At 40.4% G+C, this 16,796-nt stretch overlaps 1 protein-coding gene across 1 annotated transcript in view; it reads right to left on the bottom strand.

Moving 5' to 3' along the window:
• cfap161 (cilia and flagella associated protein 161) overlaps positions 1-16,796 on the bottom strand; it is a 44,611-nt gene that overhangs the window by 23,197 nt on the left and 4,618 nt on the right. Inside the window, exon 2 of the mRNA XM_059952635.1 lies at positions 3,780-3,869. Within this exon, the coding sequence (XP_059808618.1) occupies positions 3,780-3,869 (90 nt within the window). The remainder of the gene's footprint in view (positions 1-3,779; positions 3,870-16,796) is intronic.

The following is a 16,796-nucleotide window of genomic DNA, read 5'->3' as shown; positions in this document are numbered from 1 at the left end:
ATTACAAGTGGCTGAAGAGGCTTGTGGACTCAGCCAGCTCCATCATGGGCACAGCCCTACAACCCTCCCATTGTCAAGAGCATCTTCAAAAAGGTGATGCTTCAGGAAGGTGGCATCGATCAATAAGGACCCTCACTCTTTTCATTACTACTTGCAGGGTGGAGGTACAGGAGCCTGAAGACCCACACTCAATGATTCAGGAACAGGTTCTTCTCTTCCATCATCAGGTTTATGAGCAAACATAAACCCATGAACACTTTATTTGTATTTTGTTTATTTTGTAATTTCTAGTAATTTTATGCCTTTGCATTGTATTGCTGCTACAAATCACCAAATTTCATGTCATATAAAATAGTTATAACAAAGATAACTGTGATCATGGAATTTGCTCATTTAACTATTGGCTAAAAGTGAACATTGAACCACTGGCACCTTAACACAAATAAGTATTTCAAACACCCATCCCATGGCATAGGTATGACGAGTCTATACTCACCTTTCTATCACCTTCACTTCTGTCCTGGCTTCTCAACAGTTTATCAGCCCACTAAAGATTTCCCAGCAGTTCCTGTAATGATTGGAACAGTATCCACTCCAAAAGGGGAGTGTCATCATGAGGGCAAGTATATGGGGACAAGAAAGACCTCTTGGAGAATGTGACTAAAGAATGAAGCTGGAAGTTGACTATCCCTGCCGTCTTGCCCGGTCTGTGTGGCCTACCCATTACCTACCCTGGCCCCCCAGTCCAATAACAAACTTAGAACCAGGAACTAAAGATGTGATATCCAGATATCAGGACCAGACCAACTTAAGGCCACTCCCATCTGGGCTCAAATACAGATCTAGGTTCATTACCAGCTCCAGACCCATATATAAAAACTGTGAAAAGATATCACGTTGTAGCATGACAAGAGGACTGAAAATTGCAAATGTCACTCCGCTCTAAGAAGGAAGAGAGGGAGACAAAAGACAGAAAATGTAGGCAATTTAGCCTGAATTCAATAGTTGACAAGATGTTAGAGTCCATTATTAAGAATGAGGTTTCAGGGTACTTGGAGACACATGATAAAATAGCAAGGTTTTTTAAGAGAAAATCTTGTCTGACAATACTGTTGGGATTTTTTGAGGAAATAACAGGCAGGATAGTCAAAGGAGAGTCAGTGGATATTGCTTACGTGGATTTTCAGAAGATCTTTGACAAGGTGCCACACAAGACTGCTAAAAAAAGCTAAGAGCCCATGGTATTACAGGAATGATTGGCTGACTGGCAGAATGCAAACTGTGGGAATACAGGGAGCCTTTTCTGGTTGGCTGCCAGAGACTAGCGGTGTTCTGCAGGGGTGGGTGTTGATCCACTACTTTTCAAGTTATATGTTAATAATCTGAATGACACAATTAAAAGCTTTGTGGCCGAGTTTGTCAATAATGCATAGCGGAGAGGCAGTAGCACAGAGGAATCAGGAGGTCTGCAGAAGGACTTGCACAGAAGTGGCAGATGGAACACAGTGTACAAAAAGAATACAAACGTAGACTATTTTCTAAACAGGGAGTAAACTCAGAAATCAGAGGTACAAACTGTCTTGGGATTCCTACTGCCAAATTCCCTAAAACTTAACTTGCAGGTTGAAACAGTCATAAGGAAGGAAAATACAAAATTAGCTTTTATTTTAGAGGACTAGAATATAAAAAACAAGGATGTAATGCTGACCTATTGTGAGCAATTTTGGTCCCCATATCTAAGAAAGGATGTGCTGGCTTTGGAGAGAACCCAGAGAAGGTTTGCAATAATGATACGGGAATGAAAGGTTTACCTTTTGGTGGCTCTGGATATGTACTCACTAGAGTTTGAAAGAATGAGAGGGAGATCTCAATAAAACATACCGAATATCAAAAGGCCTAGATAGAGTAGCAAGGCAGAGGATGTTTCCAATAATGGGAGAGCTTAGGACCAGAGGGCACAGCCTCAGAATAGAAAAAATGTCTCTTTAGAACAGAGATGAGGATTTTCTTTAGCCGAGAATGGGGACTCTGAAGAATTCTATGCCATAGAGGCCAAACATTGGGTATGTTTAAAGTGGAGGTTGATAGGTTCATGATTAGTAAGGGGGTCAAAAGTTATGGGGAGAAGGCAGGAGAATGGGGATGAGAGGAAAATTAAATTAGACATAATCAAATGTTAGAACAGATTCAATGGGCCAAATAGCCTAATTCTGCTCCTATGTCTTATGACATAACTAAAAGCTCTCATATGACAATTCTCATGTATAATCAGGGGTTTGAGCAGAATGATAAAGTTTGCCTGTACACCAAAACTGACTATTTCCCCCATGAAATAATTAGGTATTGAAGTCAATTGCAGCTTCTGAATTTATAATTCATTCACCTGAGTCAATTCAGTGTCTGAGGTGGGAGGTGGTGTATGGTAATATTGATTAAGGAGAATATTTCAATGCTAGTATGCTGAAACAATCAAGGACAGAATATTTCTGAGTTAACAAAGAAGATGCAATTACATCTCTGCCACTATTCTTTAATAGCCAACAAATGGGAAGGATATTGAGTAGCAAATTTGTGGTGAAATTGCAGAGATGTCAAAATCCACTTAACTGTTATATTGGTGGATTTCAATACCAAGGTCAAAGGCAAATGGAATATAAGTATGAGGTGCTGTACTTTGACAGGACTGATAAGAGTAGGGACTTAGGGACAATCGACAAACAGAGGGATCGTATGCACATGTCCAAGGATCCCTGAAAGTAGTAGGTAAGCTGAGGAAGAATGCTTACAGGATCCTTGAGGCACAGAATACAACACCAAGGAGATTCAGTACATCTTTATAAAACATTGGTTATGCCACAGTCGGAATATTGTTTAAAACTCTGGTTGCTAAACTATAGGAACATAGAAATCTACAGCACATTACAGGCCCTTATAGGAAGGATGTGATTTTACTGGAGGAGTGCAAAGAAGTTACCGAGGATGAAATGTTTCATCTATGAGGAGACACTACACAGCTTGCTTTTTTATTCCTTATAACAGAGCAGGCAGTGGGGACCTAGTAGAGGTAAACAAAATTTTGAAGGACATAGATAAAATAAATAGAAGCTTTTCCAAATAGTAGAAATGCCTAAGACTCAGAGGATAAATGGAGTTCCTTTTATTGTGCAGTATTGCAAGATATTTACACCTTTTGGAGTAACCTACGTGGCCTTTTGTGCATTTTGCTTTCTGCTGTGTACATAAAATAAAGCTATTGCTCGGAAACACAAATTGTAACAGATGTGTAATTCAGCCCATCATTCCAGGAGAAATGTAGCTGGTTTTAAACACTGAGCATTGAACATGGCCCGTCCAAACAATAATACCATGAAGTGTTTGTCCATAATGTGTATTATTAATGTCCATTATGTCCATTAATATGTAATGACCATTTTATCACCTCCAAAGCAAATAGATTGAAACAGTAAACATGAGGAAATCTGCAGATGCTGGAAATTCACACAACACACACAAAATGCTGGTGGAACACAGCAGGCCAGGCAGCATCTATAGGGAGAAGCACTGTCGACGTTTCAGGCTGAGCCCCTTCGTCAGGACAGATTGAAACAGTAAATTATTTAAGAAAATAAGGCAGATTTAAAGCAAACTGGAAGATACAGAGGAAATTTATCATTTGCCTTGTAATTATTAAAGATAATAATGATTCTAAACCTGCACTCAATTACCAATAAAATAACCCAGTTGAGACAAAATATTAACACTTAAAAAGAGTTATTCACCTTATTCAGCAGTTCATCTTTAAAGGATCCAAGCTTCTGCATTAAAAGCTCACCTTGTTCTTTCTTCTTGATAAAGTCTTTAATAACATCCTGCAAAATACATTTTAATAGGTCTTTTATAGGTCACCAGAGACAATTTCTCACATGAGGCATTAACTCCTATCCTATTAATAGGTGATAGAGCAGTCAAAACACATGTCCATTTACAACTTCCTTCTAGTGTTACGTATCCCGTAACTGGATAACTTACCAGCAAAGATAGAGAGGTCCGTTGGAGTCTGATGGCACTATTTTCAAATGTTTTTATTTATAAAGGGGGCACACAAAAGTAAGGTTAATACAAACATTCCGATCATATACGTCGGCAAAACTCAATCTAAAGTGCGGGTATAGCAATAATCATCATTAAGAAATAATCTCGACTGTTGTCTAGGGGATAATATATTGTCCGTTGGAAATATAAAAGTCACTCAGAAGTCTGCAGGCTTCATCCTCTTGGGGAATCGTTGGATTTCACGTGTTTTAGAGAGATTGGTGAGAAAAGGAAAAAACTTGCCCGGGTCTTTATGAAACAACTCCGTTGAGCGTTGATTCCCCGTTGTTAGTTCGAAGTCCTTTTCAGTGTTATCAGCCACCCGCTCCCCAGGCAAAGGAGAAACGGAACGCACGTGGCTTTGAAGGCACGGGAGCGCTGAGCGATGGTGTCCTCCTGGTGCGTCGCTGGGGTACCGCTTCCTGCAGTCCCCTTTTATCTTGACTTGCAGAGTTGCAGATGTCCATCAAAGTAGGGTGATGCAATCCCCACCCCCACATTGCCCGAGGGTGTCCATATCCCCGGTAGCGGGCACGTAACAGGGAGTTGCAATTCACACAGGTGTCTCTAAGAACAATGGTCAAAACTGTTGCATTGTCTCTCATTTCCTGGGTCCGAGACCCGAATTAATAGTGATCTTGCGATTCTCTGGAAGGAGGGGGCTGCTCCCGCCCCTTCGGCCCCTCAGAGCTGTGGTACATTCATAACACTAGAAATTGGGAATCCACGTTGCTAGCTTACCATGGATGGAGATGACAGGAGAGATTGAGGGGGAGGCTGATATCTTTTCGGCATGGTCTTCAGCAGGTTTAACAACTAATTTAAGAACATTGATGTTCTTAGGCAAATGATAGAATGGACCGCAACCTCGAAAATTTGAACAGCTGGAGAGATACCTCAAATTTTCCAATGCATTAGAGAAAGATTTGCTGGCTGTCTGAAATGAAATGTAAGGTTTCACTGATAATGTAATAGTTTCTCTGTAGCACCAATATTCGGGTTATGACTAGAGATAGCAGGGTTTGGAATGCTGTTGTTCTTTCTCGTGAATCTGGAAGAGAGAATTTTGCGGTCTTTGCTGGGGAGAGATGAGGAGAGAAGACGTGAATGGGAAGAGTTGGTAGACCGCCGGACAGGGTGGACTTGGTGCGAGGGTCCAAAGGGCAGCAATGATCAGAGGAGGTCGATGGCAGATGGACGGCTTATCAGAGCTACAATATTACGCAATAAACTGTTTCATAAAATTGGGCTCTTTTTCTTTTTTCTCGTTTTCTTTAATAAGTCTTTTATAGTCTTTTTCTTTTATAGTCAAAGTAAGAATTATGAAGCTTAATTGTTTAATCGCATATTGTGTACTGTTTGTTATTTCGGGGTACTGATTCGTAACAGGGGACACATCGCACAGCATCCACCCAAACGAGATTTCTGAAGTTTGGCTGGGCCGGGGGCTATCATCCCCTAGATTAAGCCTCTAGCCAAAGTAAGAGATACTGAAAGAAAGGATAGAAACAGCCAATACAAGACCAATCACTGCTAAGGGCAATGTAGATATAAAGAACTCACAAAAGGTGGTCAAGCTAAGTTACCACTCACTTTCATTCAGATACTGTACTGTATTACAGGATAATGTATTTCTTTTTGTTCTGACATTTCTGCCAGCGCCAGCCTTTAACAACACTCAAGAAAGACTAACACTGCTGTCATAAGGGTCTGCTTGTTTAATGTTCAATAATACTTGTTTTTAAGGGAGAAGTCACTTTCATTTGTTATTAACTTTGCAAGCATAACACGATGTGAGATTACTTTTAAAGACATTCCAAGACCTGTAAAATTAGCCCCTGTCTCTCTAAATCACAGAAAATCCTGTGGGATAAAATTGGACTTTGGTGAGGATTCAAATCACATGGAATCATTTATGTTGCTATTATACAACAATTGGATAAAGTTTAATGACTAACAAACAACTGATGCAATTATGTATAATAATACATTCCAATTTTAACTTATAGCCCACAGGAAAAGAAGTAATTGATTATAAACTGTTAGGATTAGAGAGTATTATTTTAAGAGTTCTATCATGCAAGAGGACTGAAGGCAGGTTGTTGAAAGACACGCCAGCTTCTGAGAAAGCAACCGGGAATGCTTTCAACAGAACAATTACACTGAACATCCACAATCTCGTTGATCTATGAACTAGTTGCCTCTTTAAGACTAATTAAAGGAAGATAAGGGCCTATTCATCCCGAAAAGGTTACATGTGTGTGAAAGCAGAAGATATTCTCAACAAACATTGGTGGGAATTGCCACAGAGGGAGAGGGAATAGAGACATTGTATTGAAGAGGGACTGCATGATTTTAAAAAATAATTTATTGAGATTCAGCGCGAAATAGGCCCTTCCAACCGCATCACCCGGCAACCCCCAATTTAACCCTAGCCTAATCATGGGACAATTTACAATGACCAATTAACCCACTAACCGGTACCTCTTTGGACCCAGAGAAAACCCACACGTTCCATGGGGAAGATGTACAGACTCCTTATAGATAACGTTGGAATTGAATTCCAAACTCCAGTGCCTCAAGCTGTAATAGCATCATGCTTGCTGCTGTACTACCATGGCAACCATTTGACAGGATTAAACAAAATGACAGAATCAATGACACACTATTTTTTGAAAACCAGTAAGTCATTGAGCCCAGATGAAACTTAGGCTGTTAAGAAAAATGACAGAACATATAATAAAGAATTTCCAGTTGACTCTAATTTCAGTGTTCAAGAACCAGACAACTTCTTACATTATATCACTCAACAAAGATTTACAAGCTAGTCAGCATTATATTAGTAACTGAAAGAAAATTACTGGAAACATTTATTCAGAATACTGTTAACCATCCTTTAGATTAACATAGATTAACTTGTAACTTGGTTTATTATCATTAACATGTACTGAGCTCAATCAACATGAGTTCAAGGGCAGGTTGAATATGACCAACTTAAACTTTTTGAAGAATGAGCAATGCAACCATATTTGTGTAGTCTAATCACAAACAAGAGAAAATCTGTAGATGCTAGAAATCCAAGCAATGCACACAAAATGCTGGAGGAGCTCAGCAGGCCAGGCAGCATCTATGGAAAAGAGTACTGTCAAGGTTTCGGGTCGAAACCCTTCGGTAGATGATGTTTAGCAATGCCTTTGGTAAGTTTCTTCATGGCAGACAAGTCAGTAAGGTCAAATTCATAACATCCAAAGTAAAGGACAACTTGGATCAGAAATTGGTCTGATGACAGAAAAACAGATGTAATGGTCAATGGAGACAGAAGGGACTGCAAAAAAACTGGAATCTGAAGCAACACATGAAAGGGTGGAAGAACTCAGCAGGTCAGGCAGTAACTGAGGAGGGAACTGGAGAATTGACATTTTTGGTCGAGACTTTTCATCGAAAGAAAAAGGGGTGATAGCCAGTATAAAAAGGTGGAAGGGAGGGGTGAAGCAGGCGATAGGTGGATCAAGGAGAGGGGGTGGTCAATGAATGTAATTATGAGAGAAATGCACTTGGGAAGCAGAAACACTAGGAAGGACACAGTTCGTCAGTTCAGGGGAGGCACCTTTTGGGAAGGTGTGTGGTTGGCGGGTCCAAGGTTTGGATATACGGGTTTGCACTTCACTTCAGCACATGGTGGTAAGCATGGTGTCATATTTGTAAGGTCCCAGGGATGGTGGAACATGTGATCTTGGTGTGCCACAGATATTGGTTGGAATGTGGGAAGCTGTTTAGGCAACTATTGGGTCGATCTGGGGTGTCCAGTTTGCAGGATATTCTGGCACCTGAGGCAGGGATGGTCAAGTCATGTAGGGCCCTGATGAATTTTTTAATTAAACATATTTGGGAGGTAGGATCCCTTTATATACCATGACAGTAGGTGGCACTATGGCACATTCCTGTTAAGTGTCAGCTGCCATTAGCACAAAAGAAAAGGAAGACACAGTACCAAGTCCTGTTTGGTATACATGAATGATTTCGACAATTCCAGAGATTATGATTAAGAAGCCTGTAGGGAAAAAAAGGGTCTCTGTATCTGATAGTGATTTAAAAAGCTGGACATGACTGGAAGATATCACTGGAGGATAAGTGGTAAATGGAATCTAATCCTGAGTAGTGTGTGTAGAAAAGCAAAATAATAAAGGGTATTCACAATAAATGATACTGAATCATGAAGCCTGCTCTGGAGTTCACAATTCCCAACAGGTCATAAAAAAAGGTATATGGTATATTTTCCAGTAGTAACTAAGTTATAGATATAATTACAAAACAACTATGTTGGAACTGTATAAGACATCAGTTTTGCATAGAGGAAACGTAATCATGCTGGCAACGTTGGTAGCACTACAGAAAAGACCGAACCAGTTATGTTCTTTGGAGCAGTAGAAAGACTTAATCGAGATATATGATATTTTGATTGACCTAGGCAGAATAGATTGGAAAATATTATTTTCTTTAAATGACAGGTCAATAACTGAGGACTATAAGTTAAAGGTATTGAGGAGATTTTTTTTAAGTCAATACCAGAAAATGTGGTTGAAGTAGAAAGCCTGATTATATTTTTAAAGTATTTGAATGTGTACTTGAACTGTCAAAACTTACAAATCTAGGGACTAAAGACTAAAGACTGGAACTAGGTTGGATAAAAATAGAAAATCCCGGAAATGTTGAGGAAGTCAGATAGCATCAGTTAAGGTTTTAGGTTAGCAAACCTTAATCAAAAGTAGAGATAGATTGGTTTTAATGTGCACAGAATGATAAAGTAGGTTTGTAATGTGGCAGACTGGAGATTAAATAGCAGAAAGACGGTGGTAATAGATCAAATGAAAACATAAATTATTACTTTAGAGGAGATACTGCGTAAATTGGAGAAATTGAATCATTATCTAAAATTACCAAAGAAAACCATTATTAATAGCAAAATCATGGGATAAAAATGCTGATTAGTTGAAATAGTTGAACTCAAGGTTGAGTCGGAATAGCAATACCCAGTAAGAAGATAAGGTACTTGAAACTACATTAAGCTTTTGACAGAGGGTCTTCACTGAGATTTACTCTGTTGTAGATTTATTTGTTATCATGACTTGCATGCCATCATAAAAGATGGAAATAAATTTCTGTGATCAGCCAAATTTGAAGAGGATACTCTAAAATTTCTCTCAGTTGATGCAGTCAGTGCTGTTAATGACGTCTGTGAAATCCCCTGTTATATTTTCCTCTTCCCAGATGTGGATGATGAGGATGTGGAATAATGACGGAAACACTGGAAAATTTTTAAGTAATTCAACTAGAGTGCCCTTCAAGTCTTGATCTTTAGTTGGGATGTGGCCTTTTCAATTGCTTGCTGGTCAGAAGACTGGACTGGAGAGGTTACTGTGGGATTAAGTTGGGGTGCTCACTTTGAGAACAAAATTACAATTGAGATTTTTGAAATGTTCATTCCTACAATCATTTACTTCACCTGCCCTTGATAAGTTCATCTCCGTTCTTGGCATTCAATGGAGTGGGTTCTTATTATTTGGACATAAATGTCTTCAACACTGCTGAAGGACCTATGCATGTCAGGGATATCAGTAAGTACCTTTGTTTTCTACAATCTTTCTCCCTGCTATCTGTCATTTAGGTCGTGGATTTTCTGCCTTCATTTTGCTTGAGAAGCCAAGACTCTCTTCAAAGATGACAATTACGGTGAACCAGAACAACATTTTAATTTTTGATTTCCTGCAGCTTCTGTTGACTGAAAATTGACAGATTGTCTGTAAAGCACTATCTGAATAAACTAAAAACACAAAATGCTGGCAGAACTCAGCAGGCCAGACAGCATCTATGGGAGGACGTAGTGACGACATTTCAGGCCAGAACCCTTCATCAGGAGGGTTTCCTTCATCTCCTGATGAAGGGTTTCGGCCCGAAACGTCGTCACTTCCTCCTCCCATAGATGCTGTCTGGCCTGCTGAGCTCTGCCGGCATTTTGTGTTTTTATTTATTTCCAGCATCTGCAGATTCACTCATATTGCATCTGAATAAACTACCTTTGTGGGTGCTTGAGAGCTTTAACATTGATTTTCTTGCAGCAATGTTTCTGTTGATACTTATGTTCTGTGTCCAGGCTAATAGGCATAACAGAGTGGATTAGACAGTGATCAATAATCTTAACAGGTGCCAGTTCCTGGACCAAGGGTGCTGCCATAAAGTCTTGTGCTTGGCCTGGTGGCAAAACAGATTGTTGGTTTTGATAAGACAGTTCGAGGTACTTCATCAGCAGAAGGATCTTATTGTAGTTAACTTCCCTCCTCTTTTCTTGTTTATCACACCTTACCAGTGGGTTGCAATATTATTCACCCTACTATTAAGTAGTCCAAGATTACTAGGATGCAGACCAGGGCTTTTACCAGGTTGCTGCAGAATGCCTCTTTGGCCTAATCTTCTAACGTTGGGCCATATATGCTGATGAACAATGTTTTGGTTCCATAAAAGGACGAGCCAAGAGGGTTCACACACTGATCTCACACATGGAAAGAGGCCTTATCCCTTAAAGGGAACCAAAACCTATTTGTGGTGTGCAAAACTTTCATATTCTTCCACATAGATATTTAAATAAATATTAGCCCCATCGTGTACTCCATACCATTGATGTCCTTGGTCTTTTCAACAACTGATCATCCCAGTTGTTTAAAAACGCAAACACGAGGACATCTGCAGATGCTGGAAATTCAAGCAACTCACACAAAATGCTGGTGGAACACAGCAGGCCAGGCAACATCTATAGGAAGAAGTACAGTCGACGTTTCGGGCTGAGACCCTCTGTCAGGACGAACTGAAAGAAGTAAGAGATTTGAAAGTGGGGGGGGGGGAGATCCGAAATGATTGGAGAAGACCAGAGGGGAGGGATGGAGCTCAGAGCTGCAAAGGTGATTGGCAAAAGGTTTACAAGGCTAGAGAAGGGAGAGAATCATGGGATGGGAGGCCCAGGGAGAAAGAAAGGGGGAGGGGAGCACCAGGGGGAGATGGAGAGCAGGCAAGGAGTGATTGTGAGAGCAACAGAGAGAGAAAAAAGAGAGAGAGAGAGAAATAAAAGGGGTAAATAATAAATAAATAGGTAGATAGATAGATCGATAGATAAGGGATGGGGTAAGAAGGGGAGGAGGGGCATTAACAGAAGTTAGAGAAATCAATGTTCATGCCATCAGGATGGAGGCTACCCAGACAGAATATAGGGTGTTGTTCCTCCAACCTGAGTGTGGCTTCACCTTGACAGTAAAGGAGGCCATGGATAGACATATCAGAATGTGAATGGGATGTGGAATTAAAATGCGTGGCCACTGGGAGATCCTGCTTTCTCTGGCGGACAAAGTGTAGGTGTTCGGCAAAACGTCTCCCAGTCTGCGTCGGGTCTCACCAATATATAGAAGGCTGCACCAGAAGCACCAGACACAGTATATCACACCAACCGACTCACAGGTGAAGTGTCGCCTCACCTGGAAGGACTGTCTGGGGCCCTGAATGGTGGCAAGGGAGGAAGTGTAAGGGCAGATGTAGCACTTGTTCCGCTTACAAGGATAAGTGCCAGGAGGGAGATCGGTGGGAAAGTATGAATGGATAAGGGAGTCAGGTAGGGAGTGATCCCTGCGGAAAGCAGAAAGGGGGGAAAGGAAAGATGTGCTTATAGTAGACATCAGTAGATAAGCTGTCTCCAGAGATAAAGACAGACAGATCAAGCAAGGTGCGGGCAGGTGTCGGAAATGGACCAGGTAAATTTGAGGGCAGGGTGAAAGTTGGAGGCAAAGTTAATGAAGTCAACGAGCTCAGCATGCACGCAGGAAGCAGCGCCAATGCAGTAGTCAATGTAGCGAAGGAAAAGTGGGGGACGGATACCAGCATAGGCTTGGAACATGGACTGTTCCACAAAGCCAACAAAAAGACAGGCATAACTGGGACCCATACGGGTGCCCATGGCTACACCTTAAGTTTTGAGGAAGTGGGAGGAGCCAAAGGAAAAATTATGAAGAGTAAGGACTAATTCCGCTAGATGGAGAAGAGTGGTGGTAGAGGGAAACTGGTTAGGTCTGGAATCCAAAATGAAGCGGAGAGCTTTGAGACCTTACTGGTGGTATATACGGACTGGACATCCATAATGAAAATCAGGCGGTGGGAACCAGGGAACTTAAAATCATTGAAAAAATTCAGAGCGTGAGAAGTGTCACGAACATAGGTGGGAAGGGATTGAACGGGGGGGGAGATAAAACAGTGCCGAGGTATACAGAAATGAGTTCGGTGGGGTAAGAGCAAGCTGAGACAATAGGTCTACCTGGACAGGCAGGTTTGTGGATCTTGGGTAGGAGGTAGAAACGGGAAGTGCGGGGTGTGGGAACTATGAGGTTGGTGGCAGTGAATGGGAGATCCCCAGAGCTGATAAGGTTGGAGATGGTGTGGTGATGGCGTGGGAGACAGTGGCCTGGTCTCCTTAGTGGGGTCATGATCAAGGGGTAAATAAGTGGAGGTATCAGTGAGTTGTCTCTGTGCCTCAGCAAGGTAGAGGTCAGTACGCCAGACTACAACAGCGCCCCCACTTATCAGCAGGTTTTATAGTGAGGTTGGGATTGGTGCGGAGGGAGCAGAAAGCAGAGCTTTCGGAAGGAGTGAGGTTGGAATTGGAACAAGGTGTGGTGAAGTCGAGATGGCTGATGTCCCGTCGGCAGTTTACCAACTGTTTATCCCGCTGACCTCATTCACTTGTCCTCTCTCCCGTCCAGATCCTTTCCTTGATCAGCCTCTTGCAACCAATCACTTCCTCCCACCCCAATAGTAAATGCCAATAATATAAATATGAAATAAAACTAATAAAAGGGTCACATTCTCTCTCCTATGATACGTAGAATCTTCATAAACGACTTGATGTAAAGCATCAACCACTAGATGGGGTCTGTGTACTAATCATCGGATTCCAGATTAATAGTGCTGTATATGAAACAATCTAAATAATCTGTAGGCTAAGAAAACTGAGGATATTAAACATTTCCATGCACAAGGAAACATATATGAAGTGTTAATTTTATTTTACAGATAAGAACAACAGCCATCGAGGCTCAGTGAAAGGTATTTTCACTCAGTGGCAGGCTTTTCCCCTTCCAAAATGAAAGGTTAAAAGTTTTTGCAAGCAAATAAAATAACAGTAACAAGCAAAAAAAAAATAATGTCTAGTGGAAGATTTCCACCTCTGGTAGCAATTGTGGATTAATGACCAATTATTCACTGGAAAAAGAAATAGTCTTTGTCACAGACCATGCTATAATAATTATGGAATAAAATGGAGCATTTCATTTGCCATTGGCATGGAAAAGAAGAAACTCTCACAAAGATCTTCCAAGAGATTCACTGTGAGTGTTTGGCCTGGTTTCATAAGATTCTGCACAATTTTACACTGACTGCTACAATCAGTAAAACATCACAAGCAACAGGAAGTTACACTCAGACATTGATTATGTACTTTCCCAAAATTCAAAATGTAAAAAAATCTTAGACAGATGGCTATAGACTGAAGTTTTGCAATTTACTGAATGCTCTTGTTTCTGTAATCATTGGGGAATTTGATGAATTGAACATAGGTGTGCCCCTATTATTCATTGTGGCTGATACACAAACAACTGCTTCCCATTTAAATTCAAACAACTTCCATTAGGACAAAGTGAAGAAATGAAATATTTATTGGTACTCCTAACAATGTGCTTTGTGTTAAGAGTGAATTGAATTAGATGATTACCAAAACTTAGTAGACAATTAAGGATAGTAATCATGTCAAAAATGATCATGTAAAGACACTTATTCATTAGTAAATAAGATCCCCTTTAATTCACTACTTGCTCCACATCCACATTGTTATGCCTGCAAGCACCATCAGCTGTACTCTTCTTTGTTATTAAAGTTATCGATCCATCGATCATCCATCGAGTCTTTCCTTATACATCGAGTCTTTTTTTGTTTCCTCACTGCGCTAGTGTTGAACCTATACATTTTCTAGTTTTCTTTCAAGCACCCTCATGTTCAATAGAATTGTTGAAAAACAGCTGAAGTAATTACTTCTTCCAATTCTACATGTCAACCAACTTCTACCTTAATTGAATACAGCTCAGCACTTAACAGCATTATTCCTACAGTTCTGCTTGAAAAGCTACAGACTCTAGGCCTCCGTCCCTCCCTCTACAACTGGATCCTCAGCTCCTAACTGGAAGGCCATGATCTGTGTGGATTGGAAGTAACATCTCCACCTCGCTGACAATCAGCTCTGGTGTACCACAGTGATGTGTGCACATCCTACTGTTCCACTTTCTCTACACCCATGACTGTGTGGCTAGACATAGCTCAAGTACCATCTATAAATTTGCTGATGATACAATCATTGTTAGCAGAATCTCAGAAGATAACAAAAGGGCATCGAAGAGCAAGATATACCAGTTAGTTGAGTGGTGTCACAGCAACAACTTTGCATTCAACGTTATCGCTTCTGCCTCTACTGCTTCCAGTAGAAGTGGTAGAGGCAGGTTCAATTTAAAGTAAAATTGGATAGGTATATGGACAGGAAAGGAATGGATGGTTATGAGCTGAGTGCAGGCCAGTGGGACTAGGTGAGAATAAGTGTCGGCATGGACTAGAAGGGCAGAGATGGCCTGTTTCCGTGCTGTAATTGTTATATGGTTAGCAAGACCAAAGAGCTGATAAGAAAGGGCAAGATCAGGGAGCACAACCAATCATCATAAAGGGATCAGAAGTGGAGAGAGTGAGCAATTTCAAGTTCCTGGGTGTCAAGGTCTCCGAGGATCTAACCTGGTCCCAACATATTGATGCAGCTATAAAGAAGGCAAGACAGCAGCTATACTTCATTAGGAGTTTGAGAAGGTTTGGTTTGTTAACTAAAACACTCAAAAGCTTCTACAAATGTACCGTGGAGAGCATTCTGACTGGCTGCATCACCATCTGGCATGGGGGAGGAGGGGGCTACTGCACAAGATCAAAGTAAGCTGCAGAAACTTGTAAAATTAGTCAGCTTCATCTTGGGTACTAGCCTCCATAGTATCCAAGACATCCTCAAGGAATGGCATCTGAAAAGCGGCATCCATCATTAAGAACCCCCATCACCTAGGACATGCCCTCTTCTCATTGTTACTGTCGAAGAGGAGGTACATAAGCCTGAAGGCACACACTCTGCGATTCTGGTACAGCTTCCTCCCCTCTGCCATCCAATTTCTAAATGGACATTGAACCCATGAACAATACCTCACTACTTCTTTATTTCTGTTCTTTTTGTAGTACTTATTTTTTAACTTAACTATTTAATAGATATATAAACTAACAGCAATTCAGTTTTTTCTCTATATTAACTTACCATGTATTTCATTGTACGGCTGCCATAAAGTTAAGAAATTTCACGATATATGCCGGTGTTATTAAACCTGAATCTCATTTAAGTTGTCAGCATGCTTCTCTACGTTTCTGAATAAGCCAGAATTACCTGTTATAAACATTGATACAGGCCTAGGCAATGAATATGTTACTTTGCCATTGAATCTCCTTCCTCTGTATTGTCACTGTCTGTAGGGGACTTTATGGCATTTTATTTCAATAAAGTCGGAAACAATCACTTAAAATGCTGTTGTGAGTGGATAGGTCTTAGCGATACAACATCTGCACATTCACTTCTTTATTGAAGGCAGAACTCCTACCTTAAATTTCTACAGCTTCTTTTACCTATAGAAAACTTTTCAAAGCTTACACCTTTAAACAAGATCTTCTTAAATTCTCCTTTCCTGGTTGGTATATCCCATTCTGTTCCTTTTTTAATGAAGGACACTAAGACTTTCCATTATACAGCTCTTTAATAAAACATTGGAGCAAAAATAGCCAATCAGAGCAAAAGCATTTGTATTTATATATGGTGACTTCTGTTAACCTATGCATTCTATACAATTGGTGATGTAATGTTGGCTGTAAAAAAAAATCATCAGTTTAGAATTAAAACAAGTGTTAAGATTGGGGATTTGGAAATTGGATTACTGCTGGTACCTCAGGAAAGGAAAATGCTGTACAGATTAGGAGTGAGACTATAAATGATAAAAATGCAGGCACCCAAAAAGAGGAGCTACATATAATATGAAGAAATCAACTGGTCAATTTGGGAAGTATCCAGGTTACTGAAGGAAGTGAAAAAGAAAATTGGAGACGTTGCCATATTGGCCAAATGTCCCTGAGCACTATAAAGTTTCACATTCAATCCTTGTTGAAAGAAGTATTTTGGGATAAATCCGGTAACTGCAGTTTAATTCTGGGTGGTGAGTTCACAGTCACATTGACATGAATCGTTTAGAGAAAAGGCAAAAAAACCCAGCAAGTTTTATGGAATTATTGATGAAGTAATAAAGAGAGTTAATGAAAAAGCTTCAGGTGATATGGACTTCTAAACCGCTCCTTAAAAGGTGTCAAATAATAGAGACACTGGAGACTGTAGATATTAGAATCTGGAGTAACAAGCAAAAAGCTGGAAGAACTCAATAGGTCAGGCAGCATCTGTCCAGATGAAAATTCCAGTCCACATGAATGATCCCTATCTGAAATATTGACTGACCATTTCCCTCCATAGATTCTCTCTGACCCATTGAATTCCTGCAGCT

The sequence above is a fragment of the Hypanus sabinus genome, chromosome 28, assembly GCF_030144855.1.
Source record: "Hypanus sabinus isolate sHypSab1 chromosome 28, sHypSab1.hap1, whole genome shotgun sequence".
In the NCBI taxonomy this organism is placed as follows: Eukaryota; Metazoa; Chordata; class Chondrichthyes; order Myliobatiformes; family Dasyatidae; genus Hypanus; species Hypanus sabinus.
The sequence above is the reverse complement of the archived record's forward strand: the minus strand, read 5'-3'. Positions and strand labels throughout refer to the sequence as shown.